General features: G+C 37.1%; 2 protein-coding genes across 8 annotated transcripts in view; both read right to left on the minus strand.

Moving 5' to 3' along the window:
• Positions 1-20,045, minus strand: part of FAM53B (family with sequence similarity 53 member B) — a 533,156-nt gene that overhangs the window by 128,080 nt on the left and 385,031 nt on the right. The window lies entirely within an intron of this gene.
• EEF1AKMT2 (EEF1A lysine methyltransferase 2) overlaps positions 1,298-20,045 on the minus strand; it is a 29,337-nt gene continuing 10,589 nt past the window's right edge. For 3 of the 7 annotated variants that reach the window (XM_049854810.1, XM_049854808.1, XM_049854809.1), the window contains 4 exons: positions 19,466-19,610; positions 9,607-9,714; positions 6,551-6,767; positions 1,298-1,743 (listed from right to left, as the gene is read on the minus strand). In XM_049854810.1, coding sequence (XP_049710767.1) covers positions 1,649-1,743; positions 6,551-6,767; positions 9,607-9,714; positions 19,466-19,516 — 471 coding nt within the window. In that variant the 5' untranslated portion in view covers positions 19,517-19,610 and the 3' untranslated portion in view covers positions 1,298-1,648. Of the gene's footprint in view, positions 1,744-6,550; positions 6,768-9,606; positions 9,715-17,653; positions 19,611-20,045 lie in introns of those variants that run through there. The other 4 variants (XM_049854807.1, XM_049854804.1, XM_049854806.1 and 1 more) reach the window with 4 other exon arrangements.

A 20,045-nucleotide genomic window follows, 5' to 3' on the forward strand; every position in this document is an offset into this window, starting at 1 on the left:
TCACCGTCTCAGTCTGCTCACACACAAGGCCTATTTTGATAGATTGGTGCTTTAAAGTAACATATAATTAACAACTCAAAATTCTAAAAAATACACATATTTACTATTCTTGTTTTTTGAAATCAAAGAATATATCAAAGATTCCCCCAGCCCACCCCTGAAACAAGAAGGAAGGAAGAAAGGAGAGAGGGGAGGGAAGGAGGGAAAGGAAAAAAAAAAAGAAAGAAAAAGGATATAATGCTAGGCTTACTCATTACTGGAGTAACATTTGCCAAATAAACAAAATCCTATTAGTTTGATGTAACCCAACAGGCCCAAAAAACTGAAGACCAAGAAAAATTAGAACACTTTTTTTTTAAAGCTCATATTGTGATTCCAACATTAAGATACGGTCCAAATGCAAGGTGGCACTAAGTATAAATAAACCTTACCTTTTCCAAAATGCTAATAAACAAACTGTTTCTACTGCTAATTAGCTTCTCATTAGAACTTCTTTGTTCCCATACCCCTGAGGGCTTATATAACTTCCACCATCCCTTCACAGAAGAATGGCACAATCCAGCTCTTCATATTCTGGTCTAGGCAAGTCTTTTAAGACAAGTAGGGAGAAGGTGAAAGGCCACAAAGGAGGACATAAGACTGAGAGGGCTGACAGGTCAACACTGTCCCTAACAAAGCTCTACATGGGTCCGAAAAATAACCACGCAGCTTCTCTAATGGAATGTTCCAGGTACCAGTCCTAGGGCACCCCAGCTGAACTGTAAACACCATGCACCTGGGAGGCAGAATATGCTATAGGTTTCAGAGCCAAATAGACCCCAATAGGAATCCTGGCTCAACCCTAAATAGCTGTTTGACCTTGTAAAAGTGACTTTACTTCTCTCAGCCTCAGTTTTCTTATACGCAGAGCAGGGGTAAGTTAATACAGACTTCAAGGTGATACTGGAAGGATTCAGTGATTTAATACAGCATAACCTAACATGGTGCTAGCATATAGCACTATCTGCTGGTCCCCTTTCCTTCTATTTCCTGTTTATCCCTCACAGTGTGTAGAAGACCATCAGCCACACAGTATGGGCTCAGTAAATATTTCTTGATCAACTGATATATTTTTCTGATTTTGCTTAATTATAGACTTGAAGGCCAGGGGGTTTTCCCAAATGTTAATTAAAAAAAAAAAAACACCATTACCAATATTTAACCCAAAACAGTGTTTCTTGTTACGTTTCATAAATAGTCTAATGAAACACTAAGGAAGTTGTTTTGTATGCTATTCTGGCCCTGCAATAAGTTTGGTTAAGTCCTTATAAATAACTACATTCAACTTTACTAAGGCACAAAAATCCAAGAATACATGCTTTCTGCAAATTCATTTACTGTTTTAAAGTTTTGAACTGTTCCACAATTTTTTTAATCAAAAAGAAAAATAGTTACATTTCAAATACAAAATAAAATTTAAAATGATCCTTTGTCATCTCTAAAACCCCACCACTTTATGCTCATGATTTTTCACATCCCACTGTATCCATTCAACATGTGTATCCTGGGTACTTACTAAGTAATTATTTGCACTGGCATTTTCTGTGTCAGGTTTACTGTGATGTGTAGCTTCTTTAAAAAGCTAACTGAATTTGCCCCAGGAGAAGCTTCATGTTTTCTGGAAAACCAACGCTGCTACACTGTTTCCAGATCTGCCACCAAAGCTGAACTTGGGTGTTGGCAGTTCTTCGCAAAGTTCAAATTCTGTCAGACAAAATAAAAATACTTTCATTAGGGACTGAATCTCAGTTAAAAGCAAGTTTGTATTAACTTTCTAACCCTTTACAAAACTCTAATTCCAAACTTCAAACTGCGACTGAACTTCATTTTATGATTTTTTAACTATACTTTGTGAGTATGGCATGCATGTATGCGCCAAAAACCCTCTGAAACTGAACATGGTACAAACAAGACCAAAAACAAATTGCAGAAAAGAGGCTTTCCATCCAGCCCCCACTTCCTGTTTACTATCCCTTCAACTCCTCATCTCCTTTCACCTACTTCACCACCATCCAGCTCTAAGAGGCAGCTACCTGCTCTGAGCTCTCACCATGGGTCAGGCATTATTTTAAATGCTTACTGATCTGTAGTAACTCAGTCCACATCACACAAGTAAGAGCACTTAATACACAGAGGCTAAATAACTTAGAAATAAGAATGAATTTGTAACCAAAGGTCAAGACATAAAATGAACTAAGGTGAAGGATAGGGCAGGACAAGAACAAGCAACTTTCAAAGTGGCAAAGTGTTAAAAAAAAAAAAAAATTAACATAGAATTGAAAGTCATGGGATCAAGTCCCAGCTCCACCAGTTACTAGGTGAGAGATATGCCTGGGCAAGTTACCTTAACCAGGACCCTCAGTTTCTATGCAAAGAGGTTACAGAGAACATGCCCCCTAACTAACCCACAGTAATTTTGTAAGGATCAAATTAAGACGATGTAGCATTTTCCTAAACTATAACATAGAACAAATAAGGCTGTTTTAAAAAATAAAACAAATAAGGCTGGAAGGTCACTTACTAAAACGTTAATTTAACCATGGACTTTCCCACAATGAGGGGCTGTTAGTTTTGGAGAATTTTTTTTTCCAGGGGGGTAGGGGTGGGAGGGTGCTGTATTTTCTAAGTTTCAATGCCTTGAGCTCAAAAACTCTTGTAAACAGAAAGAAAAAGTTAAGGAGGATGTATTTTACTGTATCAACTTTGTTTCATTACATATTCTAATTCATATTCTTAATCAAAATTCACCAAATCTTAATAACTAAGTATTAAAATACTAATTAGAAACTGATCATTAGAAAAAGGACAATAAAAAGGTCTTTTAAATAAAATGACACACTGAAATACTGGATGATGGAGCCACCGTGGTGGGTACACGAGTACACACCCATACTTGTCTTGTGTACTTTTACATATGCTTAAAATATTTCGTAATCAAAATTTTCCAGAGAAAACGGAGCTGTGTGAATTTTCGAGGCCTATTCAATTTTTTAACTCCCTGGACTAACCCTGCAGAATTAGGTTATTACATTTTGATAGGTAACACCCCAAAAAAGTAACAGTGGTTGCAGTCCACTGATGGATACTGAATAATTTTAATTATTTTAATACACAGGCTTATCTTTTGGGGTTATTGATTTTTTTCTATTTTTTTCATAATGAATCTGGATTATTTTGTACTAAGATTTCTTCTTTGAAATGCAGTAGTTTTTAGTTGCAATAAAGTCAAATGAGAACACCCTAATATCTGGCAACTGACTCAGGTAACCCTCATCAAAACTCATGACAAGGCAAAGTGAAAAGGCAAGATCCATTTTAACAGTTTTATGCATTATTTATGTTTCAAATAGGAAAAGACATAAAGAACCTTAAAAGACTGGTGAAGCAAGCTTTAGTCCACGCAAAAGGAAATGCAGACGCCAGTCCTGACCGAGTAAGCGAGTAACAAGAGCCTTTGCAGTGACACGTGGCAGTGTGTGCCCTCAGTGTCCTGTGTCTAACTCCAAACACCATTCTCTATGAGATTCACGCCTAAAACATGTTTGCAACTGTAGATAATTATTTCTTCAACCTTTCCTGCTGAAACATTTTGCTTACTTAAATTCTGTAGCACTCTCTAAAACTGAACCTAAGTTATTAGAGTTTTACTCAATAGTTCTCAGGCACAGACACAATTTTTAAGCACTCTGTATCAGCTAAAGTTTGTTCCTCATTATCAAAGACAGACAAACATGTATTTGTCTGGTGGTTCCAGGGGTAAAAGAGAACACCTGTATTTAAAAACCAGGAAAGGCACTTGCCCTACGCAGTGTAACTTGGAGCATTTATGAAAACTGTCAGGCTTCAGGAAGGGGGAAAGACGATTGACACATGTCCTCAACAGTTCTGGAGGGAACACATTTAACATGGAAGATAATAAAATTAATGGCATGAAATAAAAGATAATAATTCCAGAGGCAATAGTAATGAAGCCACGAGCTCACATTTCAGGCCTCAAACATTTCAAGTTTTATGTTACACAACCTGCCAAAGCTGTTGACTGCGCACAAATGGACATGTGCTAAGTCTTCTCCCTCCTACTGCCTGTCCCCTTATTACGAAAACAAAAACAAAACTTAAGGTGAGGGGAGTGTAGTAAGTAACAGCACGCCAGAAGCAATGGTACTCTGGAGGTAGTTTAATTCCCATTAGCGTGTGACAACTCACCTTCAAAATGTAACCAGGTATTTAGTACCATTTTATTTACTTAATACTCAGGCCTGAAAATTCTTCCCATTCTTTAAAAAAATAATAATAATAAAACGGATAATGATGGGTTGTGCAACAAGGTAAACATGTCACTGAATTGTACACGTAAAAATGGAGGAAATGGTAAATGTTATACACATATATATTTACACATATGATGTTTATATATATTCACCACAATAAAATTTTCAAATGGTACAATTAAAAAGAATAATAATCTGAAAAGGATTCTAAAAAAAAAATAAGTAAATACTTAGCTTAGTTAGGCTCTCCCAGAAAAGTCTATGTAAGGCAGGAATAAATGGGCAGATCACATGTTCTTTAAAATAAGCAAGGAATAGTCTTCCAAAGAACTCAAAATATTTTTTATATAGATTATGGATTCTCAATTCTCAAAATATTCCCAGGTAGCAGATGTAACACTAATCACATTTTGCTAACGAGCCAAAAAAAATATTCTGCCTTAGCACTAAAATCTTGAAAAAGGCAGAGAAGATTTCCTCAAGAATTCATAGGGAGTGCTTCTACAGGCTGTCCCCAACTTAAAACAGGGTATCAATTCAGAGGACTACTCTGTCATAAGTTGGTTGTGACATAAGTCAAATACCTCATTTTTTTTTTTCAGTTTTCATTACTATTGTCTCTTATTATCGGTATCTTTATAAATCCAATCTTTGTCTTCGAGATTGGAAACATAACACCTGACAACAACATTAGCAAATTATACACTGCAATACTGTATATGTAGTACACATTACTAATAAGATGTACCAAAAAAACAAAACAAAAGCATGAACGGTCATGTGATGGTTAACATTGTGTGTCAACTTGGCTGGTTGGCTGGGATATGATTCTCAGTGGTTTGGCAGTTATATAATGATATAGTTTGGGAGTTACATAATGATGCAGTTTGATAGTTATGTAGTGATGTAGTCTGGCAGTTATATAATGATGTAGTCATCCTCCATGATGTGATCTGATGTGATCAGCCAATCATTTGTAAGGGGTGTTTCCTCGAGGGTGTGGCCTACGTTCAATGTACATATGGATGTTCTGGCTAAAGCTTGCTTGCTTGCTCTAGATCCTGAATCTAACTTGTCATCATTTGGCCTCCAGTTCTTGGGACTTGAGCCAGCGGCCTGCCGTATTGCCTGCTGATCTTGGGATTCATCAGTCTTCACAGCCTGTGAGCCAGCAGCCTGCTGTCTGACCTGCTGATCTTGGGTTCACCAGCCTCTACAGCTACGTGAGTCAGGAGAAACCTCCAGTCTGACCCACAGACTTGGGACTTGCCAGCCTCTACAACTGCATGAACATTTCCTTGAGATAAACGTTTCCCTCTCTCCCTCTCTACACACACACATACACACATAAATACATACACATATATATGTATATATATACATATACAGGCTTCACTGGTTTTGCTTCTCTAGAGAACCCAGCCTAAAACAGGTCAGAAGTGCAATTTGTCAGAGCTCGAATGCATCATAAGTCGGGGACTACCCATACTATCAATTCTCTACATGTTTCTGTGCAATGTAAAAAATAATCGTTCTAGGTACACTGGAAACAAGACAAATCCTAAATGCCTAAGTGAAACATGCAAAACATATGAAGTATCTATAAAATTAAAACTCTCCTCATGTAAGCATTTAAAAAAAACTTTCATTTTCATTACTACAGATTTGCCACTAAATCAGTACACTGAAATCAGAAGCATAATATACGTGCTTTTTTTCTTTGATTCTCTAAATAATGGATTGTACAGCTTAAGGAGCCCTGGTGGCGCAGTGGTTAAAGCGCTTGGCTGCTAACTGAGAGGCTGGCAGTTTAAACCCACCAGCTGCTCTACTGGAGAAAGATGTGGCAGTTTACTCCCATAAATATTAAAGCCCTGGAAACCCTATGGGGCAGTTTTACTCTGTCCTATAGGGTTGCTATGAGTTGGAATTGACTCAACGGCAATGGGTTTGGGTTTTATGGCTTAAATAAAGAACTTAATTTCGCAGGCTCAAAAATTTTAGTACTTTACTGCCAGAACTTCTTGCAAAAATGTTAAAAGGACTCTGGAGCTCAACCAGTGTTATGCCTTTGTGCTCTGTATATACAGTTAAAGTATTACCAAAGTCATTAACAGAGAAGAAAAGCAGGCAATTCCCACAAATAGAAAAGTAAAGCACTATACCACACACACACAAAGACTATTTAACCTCATTAAACCTGAGGTGAGTACATGTTTGGACAACATACAACCATTTACCTTCACTGAACTCATTAAGCAACTCTTCCTTGGTCCAATTACATGAGGTTATTAGAAAAAAGCCTTTTATTTTCAACGCCCTGGAAAGAGATTTCACATATTGCTTCCTCTTCTCTATTGCATTGTCAGGATTAAGGCTTATGGCATCGAAAGTCCCTTTGTCAATACAAATATGAAATCCAGACAGCTTTGTGGAAAGATTCAAAAAGTCTTCCACCTGTATTAAAAATCAATATCTACGTGAGAACAATTAACACACAATGTTTACAGTTCTTACTGAATTTAAGTGACACCCTGTAAAAGGTTATGGGTAAGAGGACCCATTAATTATGATGACATTTTACATATAATAAACATATATTCAACTTTATAGTTAACTTTTATGGATTTCATTCCAAGATCACTGAAGTTAAGCTTAGTAAGAGAGACTGATCGTGTTTCCTGGACATTCCAAAATCTCTACAAATGTGGAAACAAATCAAAGCCAGGTGTACTGCCTAACAGTACCAGCACATTATGGGGCTCAGAAACCTGGCTCATGAAAAGGCTGGTTCTGTCAGAAAGCAGAATATATAGCATATTATTCCAAATGACAAAATTTATCTGGACTCAAACAGGTCACCTGAAATAAGATTTTTGGCTTATATTACTAGATGCATGAACTAACATAAACACAGTGAATCAGTTCTTTTTCCCCGACTCAGAAGCTTACAATGCTACTAATGAATCTAATGACTGGCATAAAGCTTAAGAAATTAAATAATTGTGTGATTAATTAGTTTTATAAATATCATGCACTTAAGAATTTCAATAACTTAGTGATAAATATAATAAGCATCTGAAATAGTGACCTGCCTTAGTTGTGTAAAATATTCACAATAACTTGCCAATAAACTTAATTCTGAAAAGCTACTAAAAAAATAATTAAGCAATTGGCTAACGATTATTCATAAAACTTAATCACCTATATAGTTTATCATCTAAAAATCTTGTTTGACTTAAAAATGTGAATTTTATGTTTATTTACACTTGAAGATGGGTTCCGCCCCCTTTGTGTCCAAGGTATTAATCATATTTGAAGCACTATAACGAAACTATCACTCTGAAGAGCTGACTCTGGAGAAGTGTCCTCATCCTAAATGCCTGTACAAAGGCACTCATTTAGTCAACAAGTATTTCTTGGGCACCTATTACATGCAGATACTTTTCAGGCACTGGAAATGTAAGACTGTGAGAGTAAACAAAACAGAAAAAGTCCTTGTATGAGAATATACCTTATATTCTATAAATGAAGAGACAAACACTACTAAGTACATAAATAATTTCAGATAAAGTGCTATGAAGAAAATAAAACCAGAGTAAGGAAACAGACAGTGACGGGGAAGAAGGTAGTTTTGGAAAGGCAGCCAGGAATGGCCTCTCTAAGAAACTGGTATTAAAGCAGAGATCTAAAGGATACTAAGGATGAGGCAATCAAGCTAAAATCTGAGGCAAGGATAATCTAGGCAGAGGATACCAGGTATAACAACAGAAGAACAGGGAACAGAAAAGACAGTATAACTCAAGTACTGGGGAGAAAAGAGGTAAGAAGTGAGGAAGAATTTGTAACGTTGGGTTGGGGGTTTAGATTCTAGTCTGAGCGTAATGGGGAGGCCAAGGAAGAACTGTGAACAGGGACACGACACCATCTGATTTCCATTTTAAAGGATCACTCTGGCTGCCCAGTGGTAAGTGGACAGCAGAGGAGCAGAGAGGATCAGGGAGGCCAATCAAAAGGCTACTGTGGTAGTCTGGACAAGAAATGATGGTGGCTTGGACATGGGAGGTAGCAGTGGAAATACTAAGCAATGATTGCATTCCTCATATGCTTTGAAGACAAAACCCAACAGAACTGAGTTCCTGTTAAGGGTGATGGAAAAATTTGGGAGCGGTTACGAGAGGTGAACAATGTGATAAACATAATTGATGTCACCGAATTGCACATGTGAAGACTGTTGAAACTGCAAAAGTTTTGTTACACTCATATTTACCACAATTAAAAAAAACAACAACAGAAGGATATAGGATTTAAATGAAAGAGAGGAATCAAGGATTGTTCCATGGGTTTTGAAAAGTGAACGGCAGTGTCAGTAAGAGAGAGGGAAAGACCAGCAAGCAGGTTTGAGGAGGAAACCAGGAGTTTTATTTTAGACTGATTACGTAAGTTGAGAAACTATTAAGTCTCCCAGGGGAACTGTAGAAGAGTCATTTATATGATTCGAGACCTCCAAGTAGAAGCCTGAGCTAGAAATACAAGTTTAGGAGTCATCATCTCCTCACAGATATTAAACCAAAAAAATCAGACCCACTGCCGTCAGGTCGATTCCGACTCATAGTGACATGATAGGACAGAGGACAACTGCCCCATAGGGTGTCCAAAGGGCAGCTGGTGGATTCGAACTGCCAACCTTTTGGTTAGCAGCAGACCTATTAGGCCAAGCTCTTAACTGCTGCGCCATCAGGGCACCTGAGAAGAATACGCAGTGAGACAGCTAAATGGATAGGAGGCTGCTAGGAGGCCTCACAGATATTAGGGCACAAAATAAACTAAGTAATCTTCAGTGGCATTATACCACTCTCTGCTTTTACAGCTTTTTTTATCTGGTTAATCCATAGTACCCATAGTTGGGTACTATTCGTGTGTGTTTGCAGGCATGAGAGAATGAGAAAGAGCTAAGGCAAGAGGAGAAGAGAAAAGGGAAGAGGGTAAAGGAGAGGAAGAAGAGAAAGGAGAAAACGAGGGAAAGGAGGAAGAAGAAAAAGGGAGGGAGGGAGGGAACAGAGAAGGAAGGAGAGAGATAGCGTAGACACTCATGCACAGAAAACAGCTTCCCCCAAAACTGACTAGACTAAAAATCCCCAGTTACTTAAAAATGTTTCAGTTTGGATTATTTCTGACTCATCCTTAATTTATATGAGTTCAAAAGATGTCAGCAAATTAACAGACTTTAGGAACACTTAAACTTTATGACTTTTATTTAGAAATAAAGAGTAACAGTAATAATATAAATAGTTACCTTCAACTTAATGTTAGATAAACCTTCTCTCTCTATAATACTTCCAGAGAGTTGTATTGCAGAAGGAGAGTAATCGATTCCAGTAATATTAGAAAAACCAAACTTTGCCTAGAGACAGAAAAATAATTTTTTAGTTTAAATAAATTTTTAATATAATTTTTGCCTATGAATTATAATATTCCTTTAGGGCTTGGGATGTTTTATTTTTGTTTTAGATCAAATGACATATAATATCCAATAATCTACAATGTTTAAATTTTATTGCAGACTCCAAACAGAAACCAAGTTTAAATTTATATAATGTGGCAATTCATTTGCTTTTAAAATATTTGATTTCTTTTTCAAAAGGAAATTTATCTTCTCAAAGATAATAAAAATATATGCATAAGCCCTCAGGCAGTAGTACTAAGTACTGATGCTGATATGCTCCAATTCACATATAAACTTGTTAAGTTTTACTTAACACAATGAAGTTATATGCATATGTAGTAAGTTCTGATAAAAAACTTTTCCTTCAGTTTAAGTATAAATTACGCAACTCTTCAACAGCTATTTGAATAGTACTTTCTGGTTTTTTAAATATTTCATACATTTCACTAGATCTTTACAAAAAACCTATGAAATAGGCTGGGCGGGTATTAATATCCCCCAAAATTTACAGAAAGCTCACTGGACTTAAGAGCGCTGAGAGGAAACCTCTCGTCCTAGCTGTTGACCATGTATGAGCCCAACTAGGATGTGTGGAGCCTGTGACAAAGCATGGTAGCTTCTGGTCTTCACCTCATCCCCCACTATGCTGAACATTTTTAGACCAATCAGGCCAAAAGTAATTTCAAGTTACAAATTACAGTGTATCCTAAAATGCCCTCTCTGCTCTTCACCATTTACTAGGTGGTTACTTCTTTCAAAACATGACTTAGTCCTACCCTATCTATGAAGACTTACCTAGACTTTTCAACCCTAAGTGACTGATTCCTAATCTAAACTCAAGTAACACTTATACTAATTATTACTCACAGGGCATTATGCCCCCTTGGATTGTTTTTCTTTTTAATTTTAAAGTCTAATTTTTTAAAATTCCAACCTACAATTCATTTAGCTGTCTTACTCCCTATTCTTCTGGATCTTCATTTTCTCCCAGTTTCCCCCCAAATTCCTTCTCTATTAGACCTAGAATGCAGATGATTCTCTTAATCGACTCTTATTAATCCCCCTCTTCTCCCATGCCTGTTTATTTTTTCAGTACAATGTACAGAAATCTCTCTAGAACAACCATTCAGAGACTCAAACTATCTCCAACAATTTCATATTCAATTTTGGACCCTCAGTAAAAAAATAAACAATCATTAAAGAAAAGAACCAAAAACCAAGGGGGGAAAAACTGACATTAGAAATAGACCCATAGGAGATCCAAATAATGCAATTATCAAGAACAGATTTTAAAACAACTGATATAAATGACAAGTTGGAGACTTCTGGCAGAGAGCTACACATTGTAACAAAGAACCAAATTAATAACAGAACTAAAATAAACAATAACTAAATTAAGAAGATCAAGGGACAAGCTTAATAGTAGACTAGACACAGCAAACAAAAAGAATTAGTGAGTTGAAGGAAAGGTCAGAAGAAAATATCCCAGTTAAGCACAGAATGATGAAAGCATGAAAAATTAAAAACAGGAAAGAGCATAACAGACATTATATATACTAGGAATCATAGGAGGAGAGGAATTGAGAATAGAACAGAAAAGAGCACATGGCTGAAAATTTTCCAATATTGACAAAGGGCTCCAATCTACAGATTCAAGACGCACTATACAACCATACTCAGGCACATCGTAGTATACGATGGCATAGCTAAACAAAAAACAGACATATCTCAAAAGCATCCAGGGACTGTGGAATGAGGTTAGGCACAGAGGGTCATATTACTTTGAAAAGACCAATAATAAGACTGACAGCTGACAATAAGTTATAAGAATGGAAGCCAGAACAAAATGAAAAAAAATTAAAAAAACTGCCAATACTAAAGTATATACCCAGCAAAATATTTATAAAAAAGGAAGGATCAATGAAAATGTAATGAATATAGGCAATGATCATCAACAACTCCTAACATCACAAAATGATGGACAACCAAACAATACACACCACCATCTATTAAATTTACAAAAAAAAAAAAAAATACTTTTTAAAAGCAAACAAACAAGAAGATACTGGCTTTGATCAAATCTCTAGATCAGAGGTCAGCAAACACTTTCTTGTAAAGGACAAGAGGGTAAATGTTTTAGGTTTTGCGAGCCCGTTACAACTACTCAACTCTGCCATGGCGGCATGTAAGCAGCCATAGATAGTATGTAAATCAACGGCATGCTGTATTCCAATAAACATTTATAAAAACATGTAGAGGCCCAGGTTTGAACTGCAGTCTTTAGTTTGCTGCCCCTTATTTTAAACCTAACACCCAACTTACATAAAATATAGGGGACATAAAACATATTAAATACTATAAAGATGCAAATAGCAAAATCCACACTGTAGAAAACCTTTAGGAGAAATGAAATTTATCAGTAGAAATTATACAAACTGAACACAATGAAAAAACCACCACTGACAAAAAAAAAAAAGAAAGAACAGGACCTCTGGGACATACAAATGTACTTTCTACAACAAATAAATTTCAAAGTTCAAAAAAGAAAAAGTGGAGGGAGAAACTAAAAGAGCCTTAAAAAACATATCAACCAATTTTAATGTATGGACTCAATAGCAAAATGAAGATGGCAAAGGAAGAAGTCAGTGACCTTGAAGATAGATCAATAGAAATTATTCAATCTAAATGACAGTGAGAAAAATTAACTGACCAAAAAAAAAAAAAAACAGATACTCAGGGACCTCTGGGGCAATACAAATGTTCTAACATTCATATCAAGAGACTCCCAAAAGGAGAGGAGAACGTGATGCAGAAAAAATATCTGAAGAAATAAAAACTGTAGCTACCCTATATTTGGTAAAAAGAAATAAGCCTCAAGATTCAAGAAGCTTAAAAAACCCCAGATAGGATAAACACAAAAAAAAATCCATGCATCAGCATATCACAAACTGCTAAACACTAAAGACAAAGAAAAATCTTGAAAGCATCCAGAGGAAAATGACACATTACTTATACAAAAAACAATTCAAATGACTGTGGATTTCTCATCAGAAACCACTGCAGTCAAAAAGAAGCAGCACATATTTTTAGTGTACTGAGAGAAAAGAACAGTCAACCTACAATTCCATATCCAGCAAAAATATCATTCAGGAATTAAAGGATAACGCGAAAACATATGTCCTCACAAAAACTTGCACATTAATGTTCATAGCAGCATTTTTCTTAATAGCCAAAAAACCACCTAAATGTCTATCGCACAATGAATGGATAAGCAAAATGGACTGTATCCTACAATGGAATGTTATTCATCCATAAAAAGGAACCATTACGAAGGGGGGAGGGAGGGAGGGAGGGAGAGGGTTTTTTATTGATCAATCAGTAGATAAGAACTGCTTTGGGTGAAGGGAAAGACAACACTCAATACAAGGAAGGTCAGTCCAATTGGACTGGACTAAAAGCAAAGAGGTTTCCGGGATAAAATGAATGCTTCAAAGGTCAGCGGAGCAGGGGCGGGGGTCTGGGGAACATGGTTTGAGGGGACTTCTAAGTCAATTGGCAAAATAATTCTATTATGAAAACATTCTGCATCCCACTTTGAAATGTGGCATCTGGGGTCCTAAATGCTAACAAGCGGCCATCTAAGATACATCAGTTGGTCTCAACCCACCTGGAGCAAAGGAAAATGAAGAACACCAACGTCACACAACAACTAAGAACCCAAGAGACAGAAAGGGCCACATGAACCAGAGACCTACATCATCCTGAGACCAGAAGAACTAGTTGGTGCCCGGCCACAATTGACGACTGCCCTGACAGGGAGCACAACAGAGAACTCCTGAGGGAGCAGGAGATCAGTGGGATACAGACCCCAAATTCTCATAAAAAGACCATACTTAATGGTCTGACTGCGACTAGAGGAATCCCGGCGGCAATGCTCCCCAGACCTTCTGTTGGCACAGGACAGGAACCATCCCCGAAGACAACTCATCAGTAATGAAAGGGACTGGTCAGTGGCGGGGAGAGAGATGCTGATGAAGAGTGAGCTAATTAAATCAGGTGCACACTGGAGAGTGTGTTGGCAACTCTTGACTGGAGGGGGGATGGGAAGATAGAGAGAGAGGGAAGACTAGAGGCAAAATTGGCACGAAACGAGAGACTGAAAGGGCTGACTCAATGGGGGAGAGCAAGTGGGAGAAGGGAGTAAGATGTATGTAAACTTACACGTGACAGACTGATTGGAATTGTAAATGTTCACTTGAAGCTTAATAAAAGTTAATTAAAAAAAAAAAAAAAAAAGGAACCAAGTGCTGATACATGCCAGGACGGGGATGAACGCTGAAAACGTTACGCTAAGTGAAAAAAGCCAGATGCAAGGGGCCATGTATTGCATGGTTTCATTATATGAAACATTCAGAATACGGAAATCCATACAGACAGAAAGTAGATTAGTGGTTGACAGAGCCTAAAGCGTAGGGGGAACACAGAGCAACTGCTGATGGGTATGGGGTTTTTGGGGAGAGGGTGATAAAATTTCTGGAATTAGATAGTTGTGATTGTTGCACAACTCTGAGACTATACTAAAAACCATAAATCGTATACCTTAAAAGGGTGAATTTCATAAGTGAATTATATCTCAATTTAAAAAAGAAAAAGAAAGCTGAAGTAGCTTTATTATAAACATCAAAATAAAGTTCAAAGGAAATAAAAATTACCAGAGGTAAAGAGGAGCATTATACAATAAAAAAAGGATCTGAACAGGCACTTCACTAAAGACATTCAGGCAGCTAAGAAATACAAGTGGAAATGCTCACGATCATTAGCCATTAGAAAAATGCAAATCAAAACTACAATGAGATACCATCTCACTCCAACAAGGCTGGCATTAATGCAAAAAAAACACAAAATAATAAATGCTGGACAGGTTGTGCAAAGACTGGAACACCTATACACTGCTGGTGGGAATGTAAAATGGTACTACCACATTGGAAATCAATTTGGCGCTTCCTTAAAAAGCTAGAAATAGAACTACCATCTGATTCAGCAATCCCACTCCTTGGAATATATCCTAGAGAAATAAGGGCCCTCACACAAATAGATATATATGTACATCCACGTTCACTGTAGCAGTGTTTACAATAGCAAAAAGATGGAAACGACCCAGGTGCCCATCAGTGGATGAATGGATAAACAAATTATGGTATATTTACACAATGGAATACTATGAAACGGTAACGAACAACGATGAATCCATGAAACACCTCATAACATGGATGAATCTGGAAGGCATTATGCTGAGTGAAATCAGTCAGTCACAAAAGGAAAATATCGTCTGAAACCACTATTATAAGAACTCAAGAAAAGGTTTAAACACAAAAAAAAACGTTCTTTGATGGTTACGAGGGTGGAGAGGGAGGGAGAAGAGTATTCACTAGATACTAGACAATTATTTTAGGTGAAGGGAAGGACAACACACAATACAGGGGAAGTCAGTACAACTGGACTAAACCAAAAGATAAGAAGTTTCCTGAATACAATCAAACACTTCGAGGGACAGAGTAGCAGGGGCAAGGGTCTGGGGACCATGACTTCAGGGGACATCTAGGTCAATCAGCATAAGAAAGTTTATTAAGAAAATGTTCTGCATCCTACTTTGGTGAGTGGTATCTGGGGTCTTAAAAGCTAGCAAGCGGCTATCTAAGATGCATCAATTGGTCCCAGCCCACATGGAGCAAAAGAGAATGAAGGACACCAAAAGACACAAGGAAAATATTAGCCCAAGAGACAAAGGGCCACATAAATCAGAGACTCCATCAGCCTGAGACCAGAAGAACTAGATGGTGCCTGGCTACCACCAATGACTGCCCTGACAGGGAACACAGCAAAGAGTCCCTGATGGAGCAGAAGGAAAGTGGGGTGCAGAAGTCAAATTCTAGTAAAAAGACCAGACTTAACGGTCTGAGACTGGCAGGACCCCAGAGGTTATGGCCCCAGACTCTCTGTTAGCCCAAAACTAAAACCATTCCCGAAGCCAACTCTTCAGACAAAGATTAGACTGGACTATATAAAATGATACCGGTGAAGAGTGTGCTTCTTAGCTCAAGTGGACACATGAGACTAAGTGGGGAGTGCCTGTCTGGAGGTGAGATGAGAAGGCAGAGGGGGAGAGGAGCTGACTGAATGGACACAGGAAATACAGGGTGGAGAGGAGGAGTGTGCTGTCACATTGTAGGGAGAGCAACTAGGGTCACATAACATTGTGTGTATAAGCTTTGTAGGAGAAATTGACTTGAATTGTAAACTTTCACTTAAAGCATAATTTTTAAAAAAAGAAGAAAAATAAGAGTCAATTCACCAAAAAAATTAAAAAATAATATGTATGTACCTAAAATTTTTTTTTTTTTTTAATAATTGAGCTTCAAAATATCTTAAGCAAAAAATGATAGAAATAAAAGGTAAAATAAACAAATCCACAATTATAGTTGTTATTGTTGTTAGGTGCCGTCGAATCAGTTCCAACTCATAGCGACCCTATGCACAACAGAATGAAACACTACCCGGTCCTGCACCATCCTTACAATTGTTGTTATGCTTGAGCCCATTCTTGCAGCCACTGTGTCAATCCACCTCGTTGAGGGTCTTCCTCTTTTCTGCTGACCCTGTACTTTGCCAGACATGATGTCCTTCTCCAGAGACTGATCCCTCCTGATAACACGTATATAAGATGCAGTCTCGCCATCCTTGCTTCTAAGGAGCATTCTGGTTGTACTTCTTCCAAGACAGATTTTTCATTCTTCTGGCAGTCCATGATATATTCAATATTCTTTGCCAACACCACAATTCAAAGGCGTCAATTCTTCTTTGGTCTTCCTTATTCATTGTCCAGCTTTCACATGCATATGATGCCATTGAAAATACCATGGCTTGTGTCAGGCGCACCTTAGTCTTCAAGGTGACATATTTGCTCTTCAACACTTTAAAGAGGTCCTTTGCAGCAGATTTACCCAATGCAATGAATCTTCTGATTTCTTGACTGCTGCTTCCACGGCTGTTGATAGCGGATCCAAGTAAAATGAAATCCTTGACAACTTCAATCTTTTCTCTGTTTATCATGATGTTGCTCATTGGTCCAGTTGTGAGGATTTTTGTTATGCTGAGGTGCAATCCATACTGAAGGCTGTGGTCTTTGATCTTCATTAGTAAGTCCTTCGAGTCGTCTTCACTTTCAGCAAGCAAGGTTGTGTCATCTCCGTAACACAGGTTGTTAATGAGTTTTCCTCTAATCCTGATGCCCTGTTCTTCCTCATATAGTCCAGCTTCTCGTATTATTAGCTCAGCATACAGATTGAATAGGTATTGGTGAAAGAATACAACCCTGGCGCACACCTTGCCTGACTTTAAACCTATCAGTATCCCCTTGTTCTGTCCGAATAACTGCCTTTTGATCTATGTAAAGGTTCCTCATTAGCACAATTATAGTTAGACACATCAAAACTCCTCTCTTGGTAACTGATAGAACCACTAGTCAGAAAATCAGCAGAGATATATAGAAGAACTGAACAACGCTAGCTATGAAACAACCAGATTTAATTAACATTCACAGACCAGAATACACATTTTTTTTCTAGTGCATACGAGACATTCACCGCGATAAACCATATCTTGGGTCATAAAACAAACCTTAAGAAATTTAAAAGAACTGAAATCATAGTAAGTATGTTCTCTGAACATAATCAAATTAAACTAGTAATACCATAACAGGAAGATAACAGAAAAATTTCCAACACTTGGAAATTAAACAGAACTCTAAATAATGCATGGACTAAAAGGAAGTCTCAAGTAAAATTAGAAAATATTTTGAACTGAATGAAAGTAAATACAAAACATCAAAATTTGTGGGATACTGCAGTACTTAAAGGAAAATGTACCGCATTTATAGCGTTAAATATTTATGTTGGAAAGGTCTCAAATCAATAAACTAAGTTTTAAATTTAAGAAACTAAAAACAGTGGAGAAAAATAAACTAAAAGCAAGAAGTATGCAACAATGAGCTCAAATGTAGCAATGACTGTGAGGATGGCACAGCACCAGGCACTGTTTCATTCAGTTGTACATATGATTGCTATGAGTAGGAACAGACTCAATGACATCTAATAACAACAATGAAGAACTATGAAAGAAAGAATAATTTTAAAAAGAACACAATTCAATGAAAGTGAAAACAGAATATAAAGAAAGTCAATGAAAACAAGAGATGGTTCTAAGATAAAAAAAATAAATCTCTAGCATGCATGACAAAGAAAAAAGAAGACACAAATTAGCAATTTTGGGAATGAAAGAGGGGACTATCACTACGGACCCCACAGATATTAAAAGGATCATAATAGAACTCTATGGACATTACATTACAAAATGGACCAATTCCTCAAAAACCACAAACTACCCAAACTCACAAAAATGAAAAAAGATAACCAGAATAGCTTGTTAACTGCTAAAGAAATTGAATCCATATTAAAAGCCTCCAGAAGAAGAAATTTCCAGGCTAAACAGTTTCACTGGCAAGTCCTACCCAAAGTTTCAAGAAGAAATAACACCAATTCTACTCAAGCTTCAAAAGATACAAGAAGAAATACTTCCCAACCCATTTGATGTGGACAGTACTGCTCTGGGACCAAAACTAAACAAAGACAGTACAAGAAAGTCAAACAACAAACAGACCAATATCCCTCATGAACACAGATGCAAAAATCCTTGACAAAATATGAACAAACTGAATTCAGTAATACAGAAACAGAGTAACTCTATGACCAAATGGGGTTTATACTGGGCATTCAATGTTGGTTCAATATTTGAAAGTCACTCAATATAATCTATCACATTAATAGTCTAAAGAAAAGAAACCTCATGATCGTATCGATTCAAGAAAAAAAAACAAAGACGAAATTCAACATGATTATAGAACTGGAAAGGAACTTCCTCAACCTGATAAAGGGTATCTAGTGTAACTAGGAAAGAAAAAGAAATAAAAGATATACAGATTGGAAAGGAAGAAATAAAACTGCCCATATTCACAGATGGCATGATTGTCTACATAAAGAATGCCAGGGAATCCACTAAAAAAGTTGCAGAACTGATCAGCACAGTTGCAGGATACAAGATCAACACATAAAAATCAATCCTACTTCTAGCAATAAACAATTGGAAACTTAATTTCAAAAACCAATGCCATTAAAATAGCTCCAAGAATAAATAAATAAATACAAAGACATAAACCTAAAAAATATGAACAGGATCTGTATGCTAAAAAACACAAAGTGCTGATGAAAGAAATCAAATAAAACCTAAATAATGAAGAGATATACCATGTTCATGGGTTAGAAAACTTAAGAGTAAAGATGTCACTTCTCCTCACATTACAGACTTGGCTCAATTCCAATCAAAATCTCAGCAGAGATTTTTTTGTACATGCAGATACATACATACCCAGTGCCTCTGAGTCAATTCCGACTCATAGCGACCCTAGAGGACAGAGTAGAACTGCCCCAGAGGGTTTCCAAGGAGCAGCTGGTGGATTCGAACTATTGACCTTTTGGTTACCAGCCAAGCTCTTAACCACTACACCACCAGGGTTCCAGATATAGATAAGTTGATTCTAAAATTTATTTGAGTCTGACTGAGACTAGAGGAATCCCGGCGGTCACGCTCCCCAAACCTTCTGTTGGCCCAGCACAGGAACCATTCCTGAAGACAACTCATCAGACATGGAAGAGACTGGACAACGGGTTGGAGAGAGATGCTGACGAAGAGTGAGCTACTTGTATCAGGTGGACACTTGAGACTGTGTTGGCATCTCCTGTCTGGAGGGGAGATAGGAGGGTAGAGAGGGTTAGAAACTGGCAAAATTGTCACGAAAGGAGAGACTGGAAGGGCTGACTCATTAGGGGGAGAATAAGTGGGAGTATGGAGTAAAAAATAAATAAATAAATAAGCTTTTATGTGACAGACTGACTTGATTTGTAAACGTTCACTTAAAGCTTAATAAAAATTATTAAAAAAAAAAAAAGACAGCAATTTGAAAATGGAAAAAAAAAAATTTATTTGAAAAGAGAAAGGGTCTAGAATAGCCAAAACAGAATTAGAAAGGAATAAAGTTGGAAAAAATCATACTATCTAACCAACTTTTAAGATTTAGAACAGAGCTACATATCAAGACAGTGTGGTAATGGCAAAAAGGATAGACATGCTTATCAATGAAACAGAATTGAGTCCAAAAATAGACCCACACAAATACA

Source organism: Elephas maximus, chromosome 16, assembly GCF_024166365.1.
Source record: "Elephas maximus indicus isolate mEleMax1 chromosome 16, mEleMax1 primary haplotype, whole genome shotgun sequence".
NCBI classification, from domain to species: domain Eukaryota; kingdom Metazoa; phylum Chordata; class Mammalia; order Proboscidea; family Elephantidae; genus Elephas; species Elephas maximus.